Source organism: Peromyscus californicus, unplaced genomic scaffold (genome assembly GCF_007827085.1).
Source record: "Peromyscus californicus insignis strain IS unplaced genomic scaffold, ASM782708v3 Scaffold_11__1_contigs__length_118956290, whole genome shotgun sequence".
Lineage (NCBI taxonomy): Eukaryota > Metazoa > Chordata > Mammalia > Rodentia > Cricetidae > Peromyscus > Peromyscus californicus.
Genome location: NW_026294402.1, coordinates 51,526,400 through 51,543,039, shown reverse-complemented (window position 1 = coordinate 51,543,039; position 16,640 = coordinate 51,526,400). Strand labels below are relative to the sequence as shown.

The window sequence follows — 16,640 nt, the reverse complement described above, 5'->3', positions numbered from 1 at the left end:
GATCTCACTGTGTAGACCAAGCTGGCCTCAAACTCAAAGACCCACCAGCCTCTCCCTCCAGAATGCTGGAATTAAAGGTGTGCACCAAACCACCTGGCTATTTCTTTATTTTTGTAGCACTGGGAACACAGGGTAGCAGGCAAGCTAGGCAAGCACTCTACCACGGAGCCACGTAACACCAACTCCCAGGTTGGTTTATTTGGTTTGGTTTAGTTTTTACTAAGACAGATTTTCTCTATGTAGCCTTGGCTAGCCTGAAACTTACTATGTAGACCTGGTAAACCTCAAATTTGTGGTGATCCTCCTGCCTCTGATTCCAGAGTGCTAAGACTGCAGGTACTACTTGGTTTTTTGTTTGTTTGACTAGTTGGTTGGTTGGTGGGTTGGTTGGTTTTTTTCAAGACAGGGTTTCTCTGCGTAGCCTGGCTGTCCTTGAACTAGCTCTGTAGAACAGGCTGGCCTCAAAATCAGAGATCTGCCAGGGCCTGGCTTATTTTATCTTTGTTTTTCCATACTAGAGACAGAACCTGAAGTCTTCCACATGCTAGGCAAGTAGCTAACCCTGTATATCGCCAGGTTATCCCAGAGGGTTGTGTTTTTTTAATTATTATTTTTATTTTATGTGTATGAGTGTTTTGCCTGCGTGTATATCTGTGTACCACGGGCATGCCTGATGGTCACAGAAGGTAGAAGAAGCCATTGATGTATGGGACTGGAGTTATAGATGGTTATTAGCCACCATGTGGGTGCTGGGAATCGAACCTGGGTCCTCTAAAACAGTATCCAGTGTTCTTAACAATTCTGAGCCATTTCTCCAGCCCCAAGAGGGTTTTAATATGAACAAAACCAACTAACAGATGACCTGGGCCAGGTAATACAGGCCTATAATCTCTGCTATTTGAGATGCTGAAGTAAGAAGATAGTAAATTCATTATCTGGACTGAGCTATAGAATGATTTCAAGCCCACCCTGGGCAACAAGTCAGACTGTATCTCACTCAAAGTTAAAGGTTAACAGCAAAAAATAAAAAATTTTAAAAAAAAGAGGGATTAGGATATAACCTAATGATAGAGCTCATGACTTAGCATATGAATGCCCTATATTAAAACACACACAAAAGCAATCAACATAGTTCCTTTTCTCCTCACTTTCTTCAATAAACCATTCTCAATGTACAAACAACTGTTATGAATCTCTTTCCCAGCTTCTGTTAATCCTAAAATAGGCAAGGGGACGGAAACCAAGAGCACCCAGCATCCTAAGACACCAGAAATAAACACTCTTCAAAACATGAGGTGTGTTCTCCTCCTAGACTGTCAGGCTGGATCCTAGGGACACGGTGAAAGCACTTGTGAATTTCATCCCTCAAAACTTCACTTCCGTAATGATGCAGATACCAACCAGACAATCTCAGTGCTCACCTGTCCACAGCTCTGTCTAGCAAATAAAACAAGGCCTGAAGTACCACATGTTGGACGGACTTGTGAGGATGATGTAACCTGGCAGTGAAAAGGGCAATGGAGGCTCCAGTTGGGTCTCGAACATTCTAAAGCAAAGAAACAAGAAATATTTAGAATCAAATTAAAAAAATCACAACAATCATTTAGACTTATTATGCTGGATAAGACTTGATAAATGAAGAGAACAGATACTAAAAGAACTTCTTCGATCTTCAATCTGCATCTATCTTCCACAAAGGGAGAAATGTTATCATTACCCATGTCTGATTCTCTCAGCATTCCCTTGAACCATATTCTTGTGGCTTAAAAAAAAAAAAGAAAAATCACATTTTTTTACAACTGCAGAGCCAGAGCAATCTAAAAGCAATTCTGCACTGGATTTGTAACTAATTTCCCAGCAGGATAGAGAGAAACAGATTAAGATAATGGTTTCCAGGCTACCATAAACATTTTTTTTTTTTTTTTTTTTTTTTTTTTTGTTTTTTCGAGATAGGGTTTCTCTGTGTAGCTTTGCGCGTTTTCCTGGAACTCACTTGGTAGCCCAGGCTGGCCTCAAACTCACAGAGATCCGCCTGGCTCTGCCTCCCGAGTGCTGGGATTAAAGGCGTGCGCCACCACCGCCCGACCTACCATAAACATATTACTATACATTTATCTGAGAGGCCAAGAGATCTCTATAAATGGAGAGTTTACATTAAGTAAGGATATGTTCTCACATATTATTAACCCTTCTCAGATGCTGACCAACAACTTTAAAGTACCAATGGAGAAAAATTTTAAGTCTACTGCTCCATAACTCAATAATTCAACTATTACTAATAACTAACAATTTTTAATTAGTAATAATTCAATTATTGTTAGAATAATTTACTAGCAAAATGTATTGATAGGAACCTACGCACAAAAACCCAAATAGTACAACAACTATAATAGTAAGTAACAAAGCACAAGACAAGCTCTAAAGACTCACCAAGATGGTGAATTTCCCACTGAGGATCTCAGAACGAAGAGGTTCCTCGTGAGGTTTCAGCTTCACGATGCCTTCCTTTCTTCTTGTTTCCTAAAACGGAAACAATAAAGAGATAAGTAATATGAAAATACAATATACCCAGAACAACTTTATGGAATCATCAAATCTCAGAGCTAAGCGACATCAGAAGTCAACTAAATGAATTGTGAATTCCTTTGCCTTAGCAATACGCCTTATGCATTCCAGGGCAGCTTACTGTTACCAAAATTCCTGTCCAAAGCTACCTTAACAGGACCATCTGTTCTGATGCGTCCAATAGTCAGCTCTAGTTTGGTCATTCAGAAATCTCTAGTTTAGTGCAGATTTCTTCTCTTTAACCCACACTCAGATTCTAGCTGCTTACAGGACATGTCTATTTGGATATTCCAAAGGCACAGACAAACTAAAATTATGTTTTTCTTTCTACATGAACCCACCCCACTTCAATGTCTCCTAAATTAACAAATGCCAGCAATTGATATTGACTCAATAGTCCCAACCCAGAATACCTGACTCCTTTTCATCACATACCAGTTTAAGTAGTTCCTACCCATTTGAATTCTAGAATTTGTCCACTTTTCTCCATCTCCCCTGACATGATGTGCTTAAAACTGATTATTCTGGCTCAAGGATAACAGTTGAGATATACTCTCCAAAACCTACTGTGTCAAAATCTTTCTGGAATGCAAATATGGAAAAAATCTATCACGTTGCTTGTATCATTAATGGATTTCTGAGGCCTTAATGATCTGACTTTATTGATCTGTGCTCTCAATCTCTTACTCGGACTCTTACCACACCTTGACTCCCACTAAACCTTCCGCCTTAGCTAAATTTTACTCTCTAGTACTGGACATTTGAACAGACTGTGCCTTGTATTTTTGGCTGTAAACCTTTAATAGCTGAGCTGCTCTCCAGCCCATACTTTCTGCCTTCTTTACCGTACTTGACCAGTCCTTGATTCCCACACATCCCTTAGGTGTTTCGTTTGTTTGTTTTGAAACAGAGTGCCACTATGTAGCCCTGGCTGGCCTAGACCTCACTACATAGAACAGGCTTGGCCTGGAACTCACAGAATCAACTGTTTCTGCCTCCTGAATGCTAGGATTAAAGGAGTAAGCCACTATGTCCAGCTAGAAGTAATTTCTTTAGAAATGCTTCCTTTGCTTAATGAAATGTTCTTCCCTAGTACTGCTACCTTATCAGAACATGTCTGTAATTGTCTACTCTCTAAGTAGCAATCATGGCACAGTTAATATTGTAGTGATGTAGCCAGGCATGGTGATGCATGTCTCTAGTTCCATCACTTGGGAGGCAGAGGAAGGCAGATCTCTGTGAGTTTCAAGCAAACCCAACAAATTCCAAGACAACTGGGGCTATCTTGAAACCGTCACCTCCCCCCCCAAAAAAAATATATTTCTTCAAAGGAATTTTCTAATCACAAAGTAACATAACACACAGCATTTCTATCCAAGATGCTACAAACAAAGAAAGCAAACATAGCACAAAAATCAATCTTTAAAAAATTATAGCCAGTGGTGGTGCAGGCCTTTAATCTCAGCATTCAGGAGGTAGATTCAGGCAGCTCTCTATGAGACCAGCCTGGTCTATAGAGAGAGATCCAGGACAGCCAAGGCTATGCAGAGAAACCCTGTCTTGAAAAACAAAAACAAGCCAGGCAGTGGTGGTGCATGCCTTTAATCCCAGCACTCGGGAGGCAGAGGCAGGAGGATCTCTGTGAGTTCGAGGCCAGCCTGGTCTACAAAGTGAGTTCCAAGAAAGGCTCAAAGCTACACAGAGAAACCCTGTCTCGAAAAACCAAAAAAAAAAGAAAAAAGGAAAAAGAAAAACCAAACCAAAACAAAACAATCATCAAGAGGCTGGACAGTGGGCTCAGCAGTTAAAAGAACCCATGCTCTTGTAGACAGATGACCATGTCTCCATCCCCAGCAACCCAAATGTCAGCTCACAACTTCCTGTAACTCTAGTACTTGGGAATCCAATGCTCTCTTCTGACCTCCATGGGCACCAGGTATGCACATGGTGCACATACATACTCATACATATTAAACAACAAAGTAAATTTTTAAAAACTGCAAAAGGTTGATGTAGCTATGTTTGCATAGAAACACTACTAAGGCTGGGAAGTGGTGGCACACGCCTTTAATCCCGGCACTCAGGAGGCAAAGGTAGGAAAATCTCTGAGTTTGAGGCCAGCCTGGTTTACAAATAGAGTTCTAGGGCATAGAGAAACCATGTCTCAAAAGACAAAACACAAAACAAACAAACAAACAAAAAGGATACTTCTAAGAACAGGGCCTAGCTAATGCAGCTGTTTTTCTTTTCCAGTGCTCACCCCCGCCCCTTTCCTGAATGGCTAAGCTCAGCATCCAGCAGAATGGCAGCTTTTTAAAACTTCAAAGAACCTTAAATATCTGTGAAGTGTACCAAATAGGTTAGCCAGGAGGCAGAGAAGAGAGCAAGGCCTCAAACTCCAAGAAGGAGTTGTCACAGGATGACATCTGAGTACTTCCGTAGCCTCAACCATGTAGCATGCTGGTCTCCAAGCAAGCTCTGGGTGCATAAGCAGTGTTTCCAGGAACTGGCCAGTCCAACCTCAGCTCTCCCAGGGCTGGTGGGCACTGATCCATTTTTAACAGGTATGGAGAAAATTAGGAGAATCACTGTGTGTGAAGTATAGCAGCAAGAACAGCAGTACTTAACTCAACCATTACAGTCCGTCTGTCCCGGTTCACTTACTCTGTAGGAGTGAAACAGCTCTATGGCACGGAGCACATCAAACTTTCTGGCCATGAGGAACTTGACAGCCACGTTCCAAGAGAGTGGAGAAACATTGTACTGAACTGTCCACTTGTTGATCTCCTCAAGAAACTGCTTAGTAGCCTGTTTAACAAACAAAGTGAGAATAATTAGGAAAAAGAGAACATATTTTGGAAACATAAAAGAAACAAGCAGGCAAAAATTATTATTTGTTCCCCAAACAAGACTTGGGTACATATCAAGTTTTAGACAGTCTGGGCCACATGAGACCCTGTCTCAAAAACAAGAGGAGCGGGCAGCTAGAAAGGCAGCTCAGCAGGGAAAGTTCACTGTCAGGTCCACATGGCAGAAGGAAGGGAACAGACTCCTGCAGCTGTCCTGACCTCCACTGCACAAGTGTGCACACACACACACATAAATAAACAACAGGAATTTCAAATTCTAATTGAAAAATACTTTAAAAGGGTTAAAATTTGTGTAATTTTATTCTTTATATCTTAGGCCAGAAAGTAGAGTCAGTTCAGAGAGAGGAAACAGGTCTGGGATACATGAAGTAATACTGAGAAATAACTCCTCCGAAGAGTCGGGAATTAGAGCACTCTGCCAGTACCCCTGTCTTTAGCCAAAACAGCTATTTCTTTATTTTAGAATTATTTAAATTGAGATTTTTGTGCATATATATTTTGACTGGCTAAAAGATTACTGCATTGTGGTTCTGTTTTATCCATCTAGAAACTTTTCTTGGCTATTGGTTCAGAAAATGATGAAATTCCTGAACTTTAACTACACGCATATTATCAATCAATCAACTCACAGTTAAGATGTATCAACTCAGCTGGGCATAGTAGCACACACCTTTGATCCCAGCACTCAGAAGGCAGAGGCAGGAGGATCTCTGTGAGTTCAAGGCCAGCATGGTCTACAAAGTGAGTTCCAGGACAACCACAGCTGTTTAGTGAAACCTTGTCTCGAAAAAACAAAACAATACAAAAAGATGTATCTACGCATACTAAGCCATACTTCTTTCTTAAGCTACCACCAATGTCAAGGAAAAATACTAAACCGTAGCTACTTCAATGGCATGAGACTCAACCTACTATGTGACTATTGACTAAGGAACTCTCTCTTCACTAATTTTTCTGTTGAAAAATAAGGGGAGGGGGGCTAGGCATGGTGGCACATGCCTTTAAATGTACCCAGCATAGAGACAGGCAGATCTCTGGGAGTTTGAAGACAGAATGTTCTGTAGAGCCAGGACTATATTATATAATTGAGACCTTTCCTCAAAGGGGTGTGTGTGTGTGTGTGTGTGTGTGTGTGTGTGTGTGTGTGTGTGTGTGTATGTGTGTGTGTGTGAGACAGAAAGAAAAATAAGGGTTATACATGCCTGTAATTTCAGCACTCAAGAAGCAAAAAAAAGTCAGAAGAATTGGCCAAAAGTTCTAGGCCACTCTGGTCTACACAGCTAGCCTCAGGGCTCCATAGAGAAATAGGGTAGAGAAAGGGGAAAGAAAGGAAAGAAAAGGAGACTTGGGTGTACTGGCACATATCCATAATCACAGCATTTGGGGAGGGCAGACAGGAAGATCAGGAGTTTGAAGCCATCCTCTGCTCCACAGAAGTCAAGCCTGGGACACATGAGACCCTGTCAAACAAACAAAAAGAAAAGAAGGAATAAAGGCTAAGGGCAAAGGCCTACTTCAGAGACTTGGCAACAATCCTCCCTTGCAAACCCAATCCAAATTGCTACATACTGTTTAAACAACTATCAAACTAGAATCCCAGAAGGATCAGCATACCTTACAACATAGCTCCTGATTCATCCCGGATTTTCTAGGAAAGCACAAAGGACCTTTATAAACCAGGGGAAAGTCCAAGGCCTGGAGCACAGGTGAGTTTTAGAGCCTTGCAACTGAGGCACTTTAACTTATACCACTATGAAGAGAGCAGCAGAAAAACTAACCAAGCACAGGGCGTCAAAGAGTTAAGAAACAGATCATGAAGAAAAACTTTCAGAAGATCACACTGTCCCACAAATGAAGCCAGACCACAGAATTGAGTCTCAGGGAAGACAACAGAACAAATGTAGAATGCTCCCCAAGAAATCCATTTGTGTTCCATCTGTGGAGTGAGTGGCCAGCATCAGAACAAGGAAAGAAAGAAGAAATGCAGACACAGATGCCCAAACTAAGCCCCAGTTGGTCAGGAAGGACCCAAATGGGGTATGCTTTTGGTGAACATATCACTTTTTATGCTTTTCTTGAAAGGGTTTCACTGTGTAGCTCTGGCAGGCCTTGAACTCACTATGTAGACCAGACTGGCATGAAACTCACAGAGATCCTATGTCTGCATCCCAAATGCTGGATTAAAGGAGTGTGCAACCATGTGTACTTTAACAAATCACTATTTAAATCCACTTTTCTAATGGATTTCCAGTGTTGTTTGTAAATAAAACACTAGAGTAAGAGAACACACCTTTCTTATTGCTTAGTTGTGGGAACATATATCAAATATTATATAGGTAGAAAGGGGAAATATAAATGATCAGAAGGGGATATGATCAACACATACCCAGTTGTTAAGATGACCCTTCACTGTGATAAGCCATGCTCTAGGAGCCTGTTAGGAAAAACTTACTGTTGAGATGAAAACCAAATGTCTACTCGTCCCAGGTAAGTATCCAACTACAGATGAAAATGACAATTACACAAACTTTAGTTTGGAAAACCAATGAGTTTATTGAGATTAGTCACAGGAGCAGGGACACTTAATTCAAAGGCAACTGCATCACCCACAACCTGAGTGATGACACTGGAAAGCTGGATTCCTAGAGCTGTCTGCACAACTTGCAGGCAGCACATGAGTGAGAAAGACCCTTCTAGACAACTGTGCCTGCTCTCCTACCTCTAACAATTGTTCCTACTTCTGTGAGGAAATGGGGTGTGGGAGGTGTGGGTGGGGTGTGAGTCCTGTGCATCTTGTTAGCTTCAGGAACTTCTTGAGACTTGCAAGTTGTCTACTTCCTAAGTATCATGAACCTCTTCTCTTCCTGGAAGAAATGTTTCAATTTAGTACTTGGAACTTCCTGAGCTTTAAGGAACCTCCCTCTAGAAAAGTTGTTCTCAACCATCCTAATGATGCAATTCTTTTTTTTTTTTTTTAACATTTATTTTTATTTTATGTGCATTGGTGTTTTGCCTGCATGGAGTTTTGTGTGAGGGTTTCGGATCTCCTGGAACTGGAGTTACAGACAGTTGTGAGCTGCCGTCTGGGTGCTGGGAATTGAACCCGGGGCCTTTGGAAGAGCAGTCAGTGCTCTTAACCTCTGAGCCATCTCTCCCGCCCAATGCTGCAATTCTTTAATACAATTTCTTATGTTACAGTAAGCCCCAATCACAAAATTATTCTTGCTATTTCATAGCTGTAATTTTGCTGTTATGAATTATAATGTAAATATCTGATATGCAGGATATCTGATATGTTACCCTAAAGGAATTGTGACCCACAGGTTGAGAACTGCTGCTCTAGAATGAAATGTTTGAACTCCCAGGCAACTGCTACAAAACAAAGCCAGATGTAATGTCTCAAATCTATAACAGTAGTGCTCAAGAGGTAGAAGCAGAAGAATCTCCACAAGTTCTAAGCCAGCCTGGTCTACATAACAAGTAACAGGCCAGCCAGAGTGTCAGTTTCACACAGATTTCATATACTTCCTTCAAAGTACATCTTACCTTTCTTCCTTTCTTTTTTGAGACACGATCTCACTGTGGCTTGGAACTCTTTATAGACCAGGCTGGCTTTAAATCCATATAGATCCATCTGCCTCTAGTCCCATTTCCCCTCATTCCCCAACCTCCCCAGTGCTGAGATTAAAGGCATGGGTCACCACACCCACGGTGTAGTTTTTGTTTGTTTTTTAACTCACTGCATAGACAATGTTTCATGTTTTTAATTTGTATTGTTTTCATGTGTACTGACAAATGATATGTTTATGGGGAACAGCATGATGTTTTTATACCTACATATAAACATATACAGTATAGAATGATTAAATCAAGCAAATTACCTATATATTAACTGAAATAATTATTTTTTCTGATGTAAACATTTGAAATATGGTCTTAGCAATTTAAAAGTATACAACACCTTACTATTATCTGTAATTACTACCCTATGCAGAGATGTAACTGAAACTTCACACGTTTTGACTACCATCATCTCTCCGTTCTCTTCACATTCCAGTTCTGGTGCCCACCCCATTCTACTCTCTGCTTCTATGATTGTGAATATCTTAAATTCCAGAAATACATGATGTAGTGTTGGCCCTTCTCTAATCACTTCTCAGCCTTTTGGCTAAGACCAAGTGTTCTTTTCTACACTTTGTCTTCTTTTTAAACAACTCATTTCCTCCAAAGTTCTTTTCTTTTTTTTTTCTTCCCCCACCCCCTGGATTTTTGAGACAGGGTTTCTCTCTGTAACATCCTCCAAAGTTCTTAATGTCCTGCAGCTCCCTCCCAATAGCTGTTGCCTTGAGCTGACCTCTGTCCCCCTGCTGGTCAGGATGTTGTTTTTGGCTTTAAGCACGGGAACAATTCCTCCTGGTTTGGCTTATACAAGGCCCTGCATGAAGAGAGACCAATGTACTGTAAACAGTGAGGTGATATTTACAGATACAAACACACACACACACCACCTGTTCTGTTCAGCCTCAGCCTCCTGCATCTCCATCCCTCTGGTGAAATAGATGGAACCCCTGAAAGAAGTCAGAAAGGATGGTCTTATCTTCACAGTCTTCTTAGACAGATTTATATGTCTTCTTACAAGTGAATTATGCTCAACCAATGAGCACATATACACTCAATGGTAGGCTGTTGATTACCAGAAAAGCATGTCCTAGCAACTCTGACAAGCAACATACTGTTTAAGAGGGATAACTGAAATTCTTCAAATTAATACTCTGTGTATTTCCTGTTTAAAAAAAAAAAAAAAACAAGCCAAAAGATGAGTCATAGCTTAGAAACTACTTCAGCTCAAGGTCAATACTGGAATATAGCTAGGGTTCTAAGTAGTTGCAAGGAGTCACAGTTCAAACAGCATTGGTATTCCTTTGGGAAAAGATCTGAATTAATGTACCAAAAAACTAGGACTATTACTTAGAATCCCCTTCAGCTGACTCTTCCAGTAAAAGTAAAATTTGTTCCAGTACAATCAAAAGATTGAGAGTATAATTACACTTCCAAAATCATGTTAATCATGTTTATTTGGGTTTTGGGACTTATTTTGAGGTGGGTTTTTTTTGTTTGTTTGGGGGTTTCACTGAGTAGTCCTAACTGGCCTACAACACCTATGGTCTTGAACTCTTAGAGATCCCCCGCCTCTTCTTTTCAAGGACTGGTATTAAAGGCCACAATCATGTTTAGATTAAAAAGCAACAATAAGAAAGTTCCTGACTATAGCAACAAGGCCAAAGATATTTGAGAACCTGCCATAAAACTGCAATGAAATCTGGAAATTAAGCAGATGGCACTCTGGACGTTATTGACTGATGTTGAAATAACAGTATCAGAGAGAAGAAAACCAACAAGATTGGATGTTAGTGGCACACACCTATCTATAATCCCAACACTCAGGAGGCTAAGGCAGGAGGATTACCATTAGTTCAAGGTAAGTCGGAGGACATGATTTCAAAGTCAGTCCAAGCTGTGTGAGGCCCTATCTCATAAATAAGGCTGTCGAGGAAGCTCAGTTGGCAGAGTGATTGCCTAAAGTACACAAAGCCCTTGGTTCAACCCCCAGTTGTACATGAACTCAGTATGGGAGTACATGCCTAAAATTCTACCACTCGGAAGACTGAAGGAACACAGAATTCCAGGCCAACTATGATACATGAGGCCCTCCCTGTTTCAAAAACAAATAAATAAAACTATTTTTTAAAATCTATTTTTATTTTATGTATATAGGTGTTTTGCCTGCATGCATGTCTATTCATCACATGTGTGCAGTACCCTAGAGGGCCAGAAGAGCATGTCAGATCCCCTGAAACTAGAATTACAGATGTTTATGACCTGATATGAGGTGCCAAGAATTGAATCCTGGTCCTCTGGAAGAGCAGCCAGTGCTCTTAACTGCCGAGCCATCTCTCCAGCCACATAATAAAATTCTTTAAAAGTGCAATGTTAAAAGTTCCTCCTGTGGAACCCCTCCTAGAGTTGGGAGTTGTTTCTCACTTTAATAAATAAATGTGTATACGTGTTGCCAACAAGTCCAGATTGGTCACTACCTTCTGCTTATTTGGTACAATTAGCATAATGTCTTCAATTTAGTGGACCAGTAGAAGAGGCAGACAATCAAGACTCCTTCAAACCAAGTCTGACACAGGGTTGGAGAATTAACATACCCTTGAGGTAAAACTGTCAAGGAATACTGCTGGTCTTGACAGATGAAAGCAAATTGTTTCTGGTGGTCCTTATGAACAAGGATAGAGAAGAAACGCATTTGTCAGATCAATAGCTGTATACCAGATATCAGGAGATGTATTAATTTGCTCAAATAAAGAAACTACATCAGGCACAGCAGATTCGATTGGAGTTACTACATGGTTCACTCTGTGATAGTCAATTCATTCTCCAAGATCCATCTATCGTCTGCATAGGCCAAACAGAATTAAAGGGAAATATGGTGGGGATCATCACCCTTGCCTTTAAAGTTTTTAACAATGGCATTAATTTCTCTAAAACTGCGTTAGGGGTGTGATACTATTTTAGGCTCACTGTTTTCCCTAGTAAAGGCAACTCCAATGGCTTCCATTTTTGTCCTTTCCAACCATAATAGCCTTTATTATGTAGTTTGAGAAACCAATTTGAGGATTCTGCCAACTTGTAGGTATCCCATTTATACATTCTGGGAAGGGACAGGGTGTTAACAACGTTTGGACATCCCTAATTATCTAGTGATCTTTAACTAAATACTTCTTTAAGAAATAGCTAGGCATGGTGGTGCACGCCTTTAATGTCAGCAGAAGAATGGGAGGCAGAGGCACAAGGATCTGTGTGAATCCCAAGGTCAGCCTGGTCTACATAGTGAGTTCCAGAACAGCCAGGACTAAACAGTAAGGCCTTGTCTCTAGATAGATAGACAGACAGACAGACAGATAGCAAAACATAAAAACATAGTCTCCGCATCCTACCAAACTCCCAAGAGCTGCTACTTAGAAATGAGTTTTGAACAAGAGACTAGGTATAATGAGTCAAGAAAAGTATGTTGGTACTCTCAGTTCCACAGGTAAGACCTTGACTTCCACATTTCTGAGTAACCTGGAAGAGTAAGAACAGACATAAGAAAGCTGCTCCCAGAGGCTGGAGAGATGATTGAGATTAAGAGTGCTGTTGCTCTTGCAGAGGAACCAAGTTTGGTTCCTAGAACCCACAGCAGGCAGCTCACAATTGCCTGTAACTCCAGCTCCAAGGGATCCAACATTCTTTTCTGGCCACCTTAGGCACTCAACCATATACACATAAAAATAAAATATTTAAAAAGAACAATAGCTGCTTCTAGGTCTGGGGCAATAAAGCAGGAGGACCTGAGCTTGATCCTCAAACAGCCACTTAAAAAGCCACCGGAGTCGGGCGGTGGTGGCGCACGCCTTTAATCCCAGCACTCGGGAGGCAGAGCCAGGCGGATCTCTGTGAGTTCGAGGCCAGCCTGGGCTACCAAGTGAGTTCCAGGAAAGGCGCAAAGCTACACAGAGAAACCCTGTCTCGAAAAACCAAAAAAAAAAAAAAAAAAAAAAAAGCCACCGGAAAGGCAAAGATGGGAGGCTTGCTGCCAGCCTACCCTAAACAGCAAGTTCCAAGTCCCTGTGTGAGACCCTATCTATCTAAAACCCCACAGAACTGGGGAGACAGCTCTATGGCTATTAATATTTGCTGCACAATATGCAACTTCAACACCCAAATTGAGCCAGGTACCACCATGTGTGCCCAGAACTGGGGATGGAGTGAAGACAGGAGGATCACTGGGGGCTCACCAAGGCCAGCCTAGCTAACTGGTAAGCTCTAGGTTTAGTGAGAGACCCTGTTCAAACAAGAAAGATAGATAAGTGACTGAGGAAGACACTGGACGGAAGACCTCTACAGGAGTGCACATACACAAACATACAGAATAGTAACAATAACAACAACAACAACCTGTCTGTTGGGATACCAGCCATATCAAGAACATCAAGGAACAAATGTGGAGTGGGTTTGGGAGTAAAGAGTCCATCCTATCTCATTCACTCAATGAGTTACTTGAACAAGTCATTGACTCTCTCAGTCTCAATTTTCTCCTCTGAAAAGATAAGGCTAAACGGAACAATGGATGAGAAAGCACCTACAGCCATACCTAGCACACGGTAATCTCTGAATACATGATTGTTTCTTTTTTCCTTTTATTTTATTTTTTTTGTTTTGTTTTGTTTTTTGTTTGTTTGTTTTTCGAGACAGGGTTTCTCTGTATAATTTTGGTGCCTATCCTGGATCTCGCTCTGTAGCCCAGGCTGGCCTCAACTCACAGAGATCCGCCTGGCTCTGCCTCCGAGTGCTGGGATTAAAGGCGTGCGCCACCACCGCCCAGCCTGTTTCTTTTTTCTTTAATCCAGTTGTTTCACACAAAAATTTCTTTCAATAGAGACAGAGTTCTTTAGAACTGGGTTTCCTGTTATGTGCCTTCAGTCTACATCAGTTCAACCTTTCTAATCCATTTTACCCAACAGCACAGCTTCAAATTAGAAACCTACAGTAAGTACCCATCTGAAAAAAGGAGAAGGAGGAGGAGAAGAAGGAGGAGGAGAAGAAGGAGGAGGAGGAGGAGGAGGAGAAGCCTACAAGGGGGCAATCCCTTCTCTGGGGCTCTGTGACCACACAGAATAGTACTCTTACATCTACTCTCTTCCCGAAGTCCTTTCTCTCTGCTTCCAGACTATAGTGGTAGTGCCAAGACTAACTCTGCCATCATAAGCACAGATTGTTTTCACCTATATTCCCAGACCCGACTTCATCCTTCTATTTTGAGATACATACCCCTCTACACTGCCTAAATTGGCCTTGAACTCACTCTGTAGCCCAGGCAGGCATTGAACTTGTGATTCTTCTACCTTGGTCTCCAAGAAGCTGAGATTACAGGCCTGGAGTACCAGACCTAGTGTGGTGGTTTGAGTAAGAATGGCCCCCTTAGGCCAGGGAGTGGAACTCTTGATAGGATTAGAAGGAACAAGAGGTATGGCCTTTTTGAAGGCAGGATGTCACTGGGGGTGGATTTTGGGATTTCAAAACCTCATACCAGGCCCAGGTTCTCTCTCTGCCTTCACATCAGAATGTAAAGGTCTCAATTACTGCTCCAATACCTGTCTGTGTGCCACCAGGCACCATGGTCCCTGCCATGATGATAATGGAATAATAAACATAAACCACCCTCCAATTAAATTGCTTCCTTTATTTTTTTTTTCTTTCTTTTCTTTTCTTTTTTTTTTTTTTTTTTTTTTTTTTTTTCGAGACAAGGTTTCTCTGTAGGATAGCCCTGGCTATCCTAAAACTCACTCTGTAGAGCAGGCTTTCTCGAACTCACAGAGATCTGTCTGCCTCTGCCTTCTGAGTGCTGGGGTTAAAGGTGTGTCACCACCACCTGGCATTAAATGCTACCTTTTATAAGATTTGTCTCGGCCATGTCTCTTCACAGCAATATGACAATGACTAAGCCAGCCCTCAATCAAATGCTTCCTTTGTAAGAGCTTCCTTGGTCATGGTTTCTCCACACAGCAGTAGAACAGTGACTAGACAACTAGCTTCTGAGCACAAGTCCAGCTGAACAACACTGCACCAACCAAGAGACTACTTGTTATAATAACAACAAAGGAACTACTTCATAGAGGACATAGACCAGGGGAAATGTAGCTGGACACCCTAGACTGAACACCTAAATAAGCAAGACCCAATGTCTGGTTTTCTGTAAGCTACCTGTGGTGGTTTGAATAGGAATGGCCTCCAGAGACTCATGTGTTGAAATGATTGGCCCATATGTAGTGGCACTACCAGGGGGTGAAGCCTTGCTGGCGAAGGTATGGCCTTGTTGGAGGAAGTGTGTCACTGTGGAGGCGGGCTTTGAAGTCTCATGTGCTCAAGCTAGGCCTAGTGTAGCAGTCTCTTTATGCCGCCTGTGGATCAAGATGTAGAACTCTCAGCTCCTTCTCCAGCACCATGGCTGCCTGCATGCTGCCATGCTTCTCACCATGACAATAACAGACTAAAACCTCTGAAACTGTAAGCCAGTCCCAACTAAATGTTTTCCCTTATAAGAATTGCCATGGTCATGGTGTCTCTTCACAGCAATAAAACCCTGACATAGCCAATACCTCTGTATTTCAAGTGACATTCTACTTCACCATTATCCTGTGACATGCTTGTAGTAAACTACTTCCACTTTGTGCCCGTTTCCCCATCTTTCCTTCACTGTGAATTATTGTCCTTTTTATATCTATTCATCATCAATCCACATCAATCCTTGAGGGAACAGAAGAAACAGGATCTAAACGAACACACACATTTAGAACACTGCTGCAAGGTGTTTAATGAATTTCTAAACTAAAACTACATTTTTCCATTAACATTGTACCAAGCTGGGTACAGTAACACAGAACTATATTCCGAGCATTTAAGAGGTGAAAGCAGAATGATCAGAAGCTCATATGGATTTTGAGGCCAGTCTTGTCTACATGAGAATCTGTCTCAAGAACAAACAAACAAAAACAACAAGAAACCAGGCAGTGGTAGCACACGGGAATCCCAGCACTTGGGATGCAAGGCAGGCATATGTCTGTGCTTTCCAAGCCTCCCTGCTCTACAGAGCAAGTTCCAGGACACCCAGGGCTACAAAGAGAAACCCTGTCTGGAAGAAAAAAAACAAGAATAAACAGGGCCAGGGATATAGTCCAGTGGACATGAGTGTTTGCTGTGCATACAAACACACACACACACACACACACACACACACACATACACAAATAAAAGTGATCTCTTAGGTATGAAAACAGATTTGCATTTGAAAGTGACTTCTTGGGTATGACATAGTCAGTAAAAGGGGGAAAAAAAAACAGCCAGGCAGCAATGGTGCACGCCTTTAATCCCAGCACTCGGGAGGCAGACCCAGGTGGATCTCTGTGAGTTCGAGGCCAGCCTGGTCTACAGAGCAAGATCCAGGACAGGCACCAAAACTACACAGAGAAACCCTGTGTCCAAAAAAATAAATAAATAAATAAATAAACAAACAAACAAACAGGATTTCACCAAAATTTTGCATGGTTTTGTTCTGGGGTTGGTTTTGGTTTTTACTTGTTTGGTGTGTTTTTTTTTTTTAAG

At 41.5% G+C, this 16,640-nt stretch overlaps 1 protein-coding gene across 2 annotated transcripts in view; it reads right to left on the bottom strand.

Annotated features, from left to right (window-relative positions):
• Ptpn9 (protein tyrosine phosphatase non-receptor type 9) overlaps positions 1-16,640 on the bottom strand; it is a 95,124-nt gene that overhangs the window by 39,686 nt on the left and 38,798 nt on the right. Inside the window, exons 2-5 of one of the 2 annotated variants that reach the window (XM_052761367.1) lie at positions 9,944-10,003; positions 5,230-5,373; positions 2,431-2,520; positions 1,422-1,546 (exon numbers count right to left, since the gene is read on the bottom strand). In XM_052761367.1, coding sequence (XP_052617327.1) covers positions 1,422-1,546; positions 2,431-2,520; positions 5,230-5,283 — 269 coding nt within the window. In that variant the 5' untranslated portion in view covers positions 5,284-5,373; positions 9,944-10,003. The remainder of the gene's footprint in view (positions 1-1,421; positions 1,547-2,430; positions 2,521-5,229; positions 5,374-9,943; positions 10,004-16,640) is intronic. The other variant, XM_052761359.1, reaches the window with a different exon arrangement.